This window comes from Miscanthus floridulus, chromosome 13, assembly GCF_019320115.1.
Source record: "Miscanthus floridulus cultivar M001 chromosome 13, ASM1932011v1, whole genome shotgun sequence".
Lineage (NCBI taxonomy): Eukaryota > Viridiplantae > Streptophyta > Magnoliopsida > Poales > Poaceae > Miscanthus > Miscanthus floridulus.
The window spans coordinates 70,430,550-70,440,186 of NC_089592.1; the positions used below are offsets into that span (position 1 = coordinate 70,430,550).

Genomic DNA, 9,637 nt, shown 5'->3' on the forward strand with positions numbered 1-9,637 from the left:
TCCAGTACTATCTCAGTCCTGTCACTAGGGACGAGTCAGACGAGTATCGCTACAACGTCTCTCTTATTTTCTTCCACGTGGTCGAGATTTACTTGCCCATCAGGGTCTGCAGACAGTTTGAAAGAATGACAGGCTACCCCTCACCGCTTTACTCCACCAACCAAGGATTGCACGAGTGAGTTATCGATTAATAACAGAGCTATAATTCAGAGGTGTGTGTGGTAGAACTAACATCGTTTTGTTACAGGTATGACCGCAGGAAGAGGTACAAGACCAAGGATTGGCGCGTGACACACAATGCGCACATCCACTTGTAGGGAGACCAGGGAACGGCAGCCGGTCCATGCGGGTCCTCCACACGACCAGCACACCTTTGATGAGTACCTACGCTGGCTTCATAAGTCTACGAGGACACATCAAACCCCCGTACACTGAGAAAGCGATTGACGAGGACTCGGTGGAAGATATGATCGAAGATGTGTACGACGTTGCCACTAGAGAGGACACACAGCTACAGAGAGCCCCGCTACAAAGATACGTGGTAAGATACTTGAATGGTATAATTTGTTATCCATTTGGTATTAAGTATGTATACTAAAACTATTCAATCGTGTTTCTGTACCCAGACGACACAATTGTCAAGGCTGTCCAACGAAGCAGCGTACCGGCTTCACGAGTCTAGAGGGCTAGGGGCCATGCGTTCTCGCAGCTTTTGTGGAGGTAAACATAAACTTATCCGTTCCGAAAATGTTTGTTTAGTGTATATGCGTTTGGGAAATACACTAACTTTAACGTCTATTTATGCAGAATGTGAAGAAGAGCTGCAGGAAGCTAGCTCAGAAGCTGAGTTGTATGGACACTCCTTATGAGGAACCTGCCACTCCCGACGTGATCGGGTGCCACGTCTTTTACCTCTTTGAGGACACCAGCCGGCTCTTCTCAGCAGATGATAGGTGCCACTTCCGCGGTGCGTACACCACCACATCATAGCGCTAGCAAGGACCCTGCAACCGAAGACGAGGAGGACGACGATGACGACGACGACGACGACCAGTGGGAAGATTGGCCGCAGGGCGAGATCGGCATGTCTCAGCTAGGTGGTGCCTCGCTTGGTACCCAAGGAGCCTCACAGGTACTAACAAATGTAGTTTCTTTAAATACATAGGCTATATGAACTAACGATCATAAAGAATTCTAAGTAATCGTGCATATCACATACTTGCAGGGTACGAGCTGTACGCACCTGCAACGCGACCACACCGACGTTAGCTACACTCCCAATGTGTTGTCAACAAATCCGAAGAGACAAAGGCGTTCGATGGATCCTTACACTCCTGGGTCTTAGTTTATTAGGTCGAACTATTAGTGGCGTCTGAAACTTGCAGACTTAGTTGGTTATGTTATGTCGAACTTATGTCAAACTAATTAAAATGTTATGTGGCAGCTTGTCAACTTATGTTATTTGCTTCATATCCGTTTCAATGCGTCGCGTCATCACTGCTTGCGAGATTAAGTAGCAACTAGTTTGGAAACCGGCAGTCCCGGGGTATCTCGATGCCGGTGGCCGGCGTCTTGCGCGAGGGGACGAGGAAGCCGGGGTCCATGGTCGCGTCGCCGCCGATCCTACAATATGGGGCAAAAAATATCATTGGCTTATCAAATTCTCTATTCGGCCGTACGTGAAAAAAATTAAAAAAATATAGAAACAAATTCATTATTGACTTTACGTTAAGCAATACTTATAATAACTTCCACTATCGGCGCAACGCGTTCCGGATGGCGGCGGGCGCGGCGGCCAGGCTTGCTTGCTGCTCGGGCAGGCATGACTGGCAGCGGAGTTTTATTTGGCGCAGCCGTGTCATGCTCCGTGGCGCGGCACTGCCACGCCAAAATCGGTGGCGCGGCAGGACCTGCCCCGTCAGCGGTCAGCGGACCCGGTTACCGCCACATCAGCCCTGTGCCGCGCCACCATGTATGGCGCGGCATATGCATTAGGCATTTGGCCGCGCCAGGGCAATAGGCTCGGCCAAAAGTGGCGCGGCACAGGCATTTGGCCACGCCAGGACAATAGGCGCGGTCAAAAGTGTTAGTTTAAAAAAACCCGGCCATGTTAGATTTAAAATTAGTTTCCAAAAAGTGTTAAAATTAAAAAAAAACTATATATAGACCTAAAGACTAAAGATAGTCCACAGAAACCCGTTTATGAACTTATCGTACCGATTTTTTATAATAAAAAACTAAGTGTGGCTATCATATTCTCAAAAGATGGCGTCATGCACCACTGATTTATACCAGTAAACACGTTCAGTCTATTGATTATGGACTATGCAAAAGCTTAGTCCTGTTGAGTATGGAGCAGATCAGAGCTACTGCTGATGTACCATCCATTCTTATTTTGAAGCCGTGTTGCGGAAAATTACCTAGTCACACAGACGCACGAGAAGTTTAATTTCCACTCGAGGAAATGCGATAGGTAGATAGCTAGAGAAGTCAAAGACTATGTTCTCTGAACTGAGAAATGGTAGAGTAGAGACTGCCCTAGCAGGTACTACAAAAGAGTACGTAGTACTTTGCGAGCTAGTAGATTCTACGAGATGATGCATGCATAGTTGCATACCTTCTTCTTATTCGGCACTTCTGTCCTTTTGTTAAGAAGGGAACCCTAGATCCTTATCTATCTGTCAGAACCAACTACGTTTATTATAAAATTGCGGCGGCGTCCATGTTGTCTATGAATTTGATACCTTACTGACGATAGATGGCACGATCGATTAATTGATATACTTTGATTAATATTTAACAGGTTCGCTCAGCATAATCCATGCTGATCACATGGTGATCGATCTTGTGATGAAAAAGATTTATGGAGAGCAATGAACGACTTGGCGAATACATGCACTGTACCTAGAGTGGCCCGTTCAACACTCGCGTGGTGGATGTGGGTACGTAGAAATGCTATTTATTTTTCTTTCAGAAAACATACATGATGCATCTAAGTAGAAATGTAGAATGTTTGAATCGAAAAAAGAAATGTAGAATTTTCGGCGTGGCAAAAATGTGATGGACCGTGGACGTTCGGCCAACTGGGGCTGCGCAGATAAACTAGAGCCAAAGGACAGAAGCACTTTGCATAAACAAGAGGCAAAACGGACACACACCCTAGCCGGCGGCAAGCCAGGGCTGCTAATCTACACTTATCTCTGTTTTTTTAACCGAGCAGACAACAGCCACATGCGACAGCCGAACTAAACAGAACAAGGGTCGACTCCCAAGAACCGACCACGCCTTTTTTTTCTGCATCAGGAGGCCGTCTAATCCGAATTATACTAAGCATAAAACCAAGATTAATCCAGTAGGAAGCATCTTACTACAATCCTCAAAGAAAAAAAAAACAATGAAAACGAAAACTATTTGAGAGGTGTGTGTACACGAGCTTGATTCCAATTTGATCTAGACGCAATTACCCAAAACCGAAGAACCCAACTAAATGAAACTAAAAATTTCAGTTTCAAATTAGGTTTTCAATAGTAACTAATTAACTGATTTTTTTTTTGTAGCCATTACTTTTGGCTTCATGCCGGTTAACCATGTCACCGAAGTGTGCTCAACAAGACAATATTAGTCCGAACTTAGTGGAGAAAACAAAACCCTAAATATCCTTCATCGATATTCCAGAATCAGACACCTTTTTCCCCAACTCCATGAACCCTTGAACAACAACCTAACCCCTCAAACCTACTATAGGTGTGGCCGTGTGGGTGTCTAATGGGTGCCTCCTCCTTGTACCACTCTGATGGCTAACGGCAGCGACACCTAGTGGTAGTCTATAGTCCTGTTTAGAGATCACTTTATGTTATATTTTACAATAACAAATTAAAAAGAGGTATAAATGTGAATTTATAATTGTTTTTACATTATCTTTAATAATTACATGATGGATAGGTTGGATGTAGAGGGGATAATTTGTGCACATTTAGTGAATTATTCCTAACCTTACAAAAATGATAGCGCTGACTAGCTTTGTATCTGCATTCAAGGTTATTTTAGTTCGATTTCCACAATGGTTGAGGTGGATAATTTAGAAACAAATTATGTCATATGACTATCGTTGTCAGTCTACACAGAGTTAGATGGTGTGATATTTTGTTTTTTTAGAAATTTCTTGGATTACCTTATTTAGACTTTTTTCTTTTTTTCTGGAACTAACCCATGAATCCATGCTCCTGCACATCTGGAATATTACATTAATATAAATAATGCTAAAAGTTCAGTGGATAAATTTGATACGTACAAATAATTAATTTTGTTTGTATTCATTTGCTAGCACAATATATATTTAAATATTCTATGTTCTCTATCTAGTTATGATAAATTTATAAATTACTATGTATGTGTTAGTTTCTTAATATGTATTTACTTGAAACCTAACTTAAACTATAACTGCTATTGTTGTATTCCTTCTGTGACATCAGGAATCGATATTATGGCTTCCAAATTTTGATCTTATTAGATGCTGTATTTTTTATTCATGTGTTAAGTTGAAATAGTGCCTATCTTTTTTTTTCTAAATTTTCCACTTATTACTTTATTCAAAAATATGTTCCAAGTCCTAGGTTATATCTTAGTTACTACAGTGACATAAATAGTCCCCATTTCGGCCTATGAACACACTATCTAACTATCCTTGCCCATGACTAGCTAATTATCGTCGTTCACAAAACGTTCTTTAGCCTTTTCGTTTCCAGAACAATTCGATTAGAACGGTATTATATGAAACGTAACCACAGACTCATGTTTCGTATGATTGTTTCAAGTGCCGAACATCATCGAATTATAATTCATGTCATACACATATGCACATAATTCAGATGCTTATGAAATGTTTAGCAGGAATAACACCATGTAACACAGAGGGTGTTACACAATCCATCAGACAGACGAAGCTTTCCTCCGGTACGGTCAAGGTCAAGCGGCTTGATCCTGTCTTCACAAAAGGTTGGAAAACACGGTTGCACTCGCACTAGTAGCCATGTGAAACCACCATATGTTCCTCGTCCGATTCGCCGCGAATTAAACTAGGCACGCGAGACACTTCCAGCCGCCTTCCTGGCCTGTATACAATTCCTCGCCGCCGGCCGCCGCTCGACACCGATACGCTGCACATGCTGTATACGACGTCCATCGTCTATCCGCGGACGGCTACGGACCACTCACTATACGTAGCCGCCGGCATGGCCCGCTGCCCGCCCCCGGCGCCCAATCGGCAGCGGCTCGCAAGCAGCCAGCAACCAAGCAAAAAAAACAAAGGTTTCTGGCCCATCCCATGTATACGTACTCCGTAGAATATACTAGGTTTCCGCTAGTGCGCGACCTTGACCTGATCGCCATCAACATCATGCGGCACTGCACAATCCATGAATCCAAAGTTCCACTTCCGCGTGCTCGGCTCTTGGCTGCGGCTTGAGTTTGACACGTTCAATTTTTCTGACTCGGAACGCTGGGACCCGTCGTGCTATACGATCCCTGCCATGTACGAACGCGACTTCCCAGACTACTGAACCAGTAGTAGTAGTAGTAGTGTGAAGGTACCAACTCCGTGTTGTTCCGTTCTTCATCCATCCCTGGCCTATGGCCTATAAATACTCACACTCGTGCATCGACCTCGCCACACCGCATCACGAAGCGCAGCAACAGCCAGAGACAAGCAAACAAGCCAAGCCTTTACTACGATCTGAATCGATCTAGAGCATCTCGATCCCCCGAACTTTGTAGTAGTTGCTGTCCGCGCGTGCCTTTGAGGTCGAGGAGGTAATGGCGCCCGTGTATGCTGCCGCGGACCACGGCACCAACGGCTCCGGCTCCGGCCTGACCCTGAACCCGGCGGCGGTGGCGCAGCGGGCGCTCAGCCTCGTCGGCGCGTCCACGCCGCTGTCGTCCACGCCGCCGGCGTACGGGAACATCGTCACCGTGCTGAGCATCGACGGCGGTGGCGTGCGCGGGATCATTCCCGGCACCATCCTCGGCTTCCTCGAGGAGAAGCTGCAGGAGTTCGACGAGCGACCGGACGCGAGGCTCGCGGACTACTTCGACGTGATCGCAGGGACGAGCACCGGCGGGCTGGTGACCGCCATGCTCACGGCGCCAAACAAGGACGGCCGCCCGCTGTTTGCCGCCAGGGATATCAACGACTTCTACCTCAAGCACTGCCCCAAGATCTTCCCACCCAACAGCAGCGGCGGTCCTCTGGGATTGTTCAAGAAGTTGTCGGGGCCCAAGTACGACGGCAAGTACCTCCACTCCCTCGTCCGGGAGCTCCTCGGCGAGACGAGGGTCAGCCAGGCGCTCCAGAACATCGTCATCCCCACCTTCGACATCAAGCTCTTGCAGCCCACCGTCTTCTCCAAATACGATGTACGTCCGTGCACAAGTTAGAGACACTTGCATGGTTGAAGCTTTCGCCGTCCTAACGCTCCAGTGACTCACGCAGGCCATTAACGATGTCTCCAAGGACGCTCTGCTCTCCGACGTGTGCATCAGCACGTCCGCCGCGCCGACGTACCTCCCAGGGCACCAGTTCGAGACCAAGGACAAGGACGGCAAGCCCCGGGTCTTCAACCTCATCGATGGAGGCGTCGCAGCTAACAATCCGGTGAGTGACTGAGTGACCACACAACTAACGTGCCTCGGCGGCAACAAACACGTACGAGGTGACGACGAACGCACTTAGCTACAAACGAAATGTGCACCGAAGCTTGACAAATTTTGCAGTGTACTGTCAACGCGTCATGGAGTAAAAACAAGAATCACCAACCGTTGAATTTAGAGTTCTAGACTTAATGTTCAGTTGACTTCTCCTATATATGAACTGTTTATCGATCGAGCCATCGAGGCTGACGAAACGTGCACCAAGCCTGACAAATTTTGTATGCAGACGCTGCTGGCGATGACGGACGTGAGCAAGCAGATCCTGCTGGGCAACCAGGACTTCTTCCCGATCAAGCCGGCGGACTACGGCAAGTTCATGGTGCTGTCCCTGGGCACCGGCTCCGCCAAGATGGATGAGAAGTTCGACGCCGTGCAGTCCAGCAAGTGGGGCCTCCTGGGGTGGCTCAACAACAAGGACACCACGCCGATCATCGACAGCTTCAGCCAGGCCAGCGCCGACCTCGTCGACATCCACGCCTCCGTGCTCTTCCAGGCGCTGCACTCGGAGAGGCAGTACCTGCGGATTCAGGACGACGAGCTCACGGGAGAGATGTCGTCCGTCGACGTGTCCACCGTGGAGAACCTGAACCGCCTCGTCGACGTCGGCAAGGGGCTGCTGAAGAAGCTGGCGTGCAAGGTGAACATCGAGACGGGCAAGAACGAGCCCGACGCCCACAGAGGCACCACCAATGAGGATGAACTCGTACGTTTTGCCAAGATGCTGGTACGGGAGCGCCGGGCCAGGCTGCAGAAAAAAGGCAACGACAACACACTCTAAACATGCATGGAGATATAGAGGCCGGCCGGATAGTTGTGTCATAGTTTCCAATATCGGCCGAAATCTCTTGATATTTTCGATATATCCTCTTTATCCGTAGGTGCCGATAAGGAAGTATCTATCTTTTTCGTACAAATTTTATTTAAATTTACTTAAATTCAAATTAAATTTTATTTGAATTTGGTCTGATATTTCTGATATATCCTGTTTATCCTTTTTATCTTTGACCCCCGATAAATTTTAATTTCCGAAAATGAAAACCTTGGTGTCAAATATGTGTAGAAAGTGTACTACATGCGATAGCTTAAGCGGCATGTGTTCTGCAATCCATTCGTTTATACTCATGTTCTGTGTATCCACTTGAGTTAGTTCTTCCAACGTGTACCCTCTTGTGGTGCACTGACTATCTGTTCACTACGAACAACCCCTTGGCTTGCCACAAAAAAATCCGTGCAGCGCGTGTATAAACCGCATCTGCTGCATACGTCTCAGCGTACGACCCGTCGATGCCTAACACATCACACGCACGCGAGGACATCGGCTCATACCGCGCTCGGCTTCACCAGCCCTTCGGGCTTCAGCTCCTACGCAGCACACTGTGTGCTTCAGCTTAGGCTCATGTGTTGCCGCCTCCGCCATCGCGTCTTCTCTCGTCACCGTCACCGCTGCCGCTGCATCCGCTCCCGTGTACGTCGTTTGGAGCAGTTCTTGGATCCATCTTTTTAGTCCTCTCCGACTGCTACCTCCTTTGTTGCATTCTCTGCTTCTCTTAGATCCTGTGGCCGCCTCTCTTGTTCATCACCGGAGGTAGAGTTCCCATTCCTGAGTTCAATTTTGTTAGATTCCACATGCATATTAATTGATGTGCAACTCCAATTGAGGGGGTTCATTTGTAGTATCCTGCAACCTCAAGGGCTCTTTATAAAAAAACTCAAACCAGCCCAAAAGGAGCAGCCAAGGCCTCCTCATGATGGAGAGCTCTTTTCTGTATTCAAGAGAAAACACACACACACACACAGCGCTAGGGTTAGGGAGATTGAGAGAGAGCTAGGGTTAGGGAGATTGAGGGAGAGAGAGAGTTTTGATCCACCAAATCCACCACTAAAAGAGAGATTTATGGAGGATTTGGAGACTCCCCTTATTTGTTAGCTCCCACCTCTTGTATTTGCTTCATCTCATAGTGGAATCGCCTTACCATTGCCCATGATTTTTTTCCCACAAGGGGTTTTCAGTAAATCTCGGTTTCCCCTCTTGATTCGGTATTTCTCTTGTCATATGTGTTGATTAAGTCACCATCTTGCTTGCTATTGGTTCATATGTGAAGTGGTTGCTTGTATGGATGAGTTGTCATGAAAGGGATATGTGTGTTCTTTGATATATGGAGTATGAGATGTTGGGGCTGATGTATTAGTGAGCTAATTGAGCTAGTATATTGTTACTAGAAGATGGAACAACTTGTGGTTTGTTGGATTCATATTTAGGTGTTGTTTTGAATCACTGCTTGGTGATATGCTTGTGAGAAATTAATTTGGTAATTTTGATTATTCCGCCGCATCACAAGTGGTACTAGAGTTGTTAATTATCAAAGGCACAATTTAATCTGCTATTTTAGTTCAATATGTCAACATTAGAAGTGATCAAGTTTGATGGTAGTGGTGACTTTCGATATGGCAAGTGAAAATGCAACCTGTCCTAACTTATAAGAGTCTGGATACTACTATAGAGGACACTGATCCAGATTTGGCTAGTGAAACAAGAGATGAGATGAAGATACATATAAGAAAGCATTGGTAGTGCATTTGTTTGGCTATTGTTGATAATGTGTTGAGGCAAGTTTGTGAGGAGAAGATTGCTATAGCTCTTTGGAATAAATTGGAAGCTCTCTATTTGGACAAATCACTCTCAAGTCGTTCTATCTCATGATGCGATTGTTTAGGATACGTATTTTATCAATGTTTGTGTTTGTTCATTGTAAGAGTATTCTTAGTTAGTCAGTAAAGATCCACCAAATTGTAACTAAACAAAACTGGCTACCACATTCAAACATGTACTCTTTGCCCACCAAATTGCAACTAAACATGTACTTCCTCTGCTTTTGAATATATAACTTTTATGACAAGTATTTTTTTTATGAACCTGGAGGGGCCAAGGCCC

General features: G+C 46.1%; 1 protein-coding gene across 1 annotated transcript; it reads left to right on the top strand.

The window, feature by feature from the left end:
• Nucleotides 1–5,684: 5,684 nt before the first annotated feature.
• LOC136501252 (patatin-like protein 2) lies at nt 5,685–7,669 on the top strand. Its single transcript, XM_066496752.1, has 3 exons — nt 5,685–6,411; nt 6,488–6,649; nt 6,932–7,669. The coding sequence occupies exons 1-3, from the start codon at nt 5,812–5,814 to the stop codon at nt 7,481–7,483; spliced, it is 1,314 nt and encodes a 437-aa protein (XP_066352849.1). The 5' UTR covers nt 5,685–5,811; the 3' UTR covers nt 7,484–7,669.
• Nucleotides 7,670–9,637: the final 1,968 nt, after the last annotated feature.

What these genes read in the sequence shown, in the direction of transcription:
- LOC136501252 (XM_066496752.1), top strand. Translation starts at nt 5,812, where the DNA reads ATGGCGCCCGTGTATGCTGCCGCGGACCACGGCACCAACGGCTCCGGC. An exon ending in CCGTCTTCTCCAAATACGAT is followed by an intron (nt 6,412 to 6,487) that starts GTACGTCCGTGC and finishes TGACTCACGCAG; the next exon opens with GCCATTAACGATGTCTCCAA. An exon ending in GCGTCGCAGCTAACAATCCG is followed by an intron (nt 6,650 to 6,931) that starts GTGAGTGACTGA and finishes TTTTGTATGCAG; the next exon opens with ACGCTGCTGGCGATGACGGA.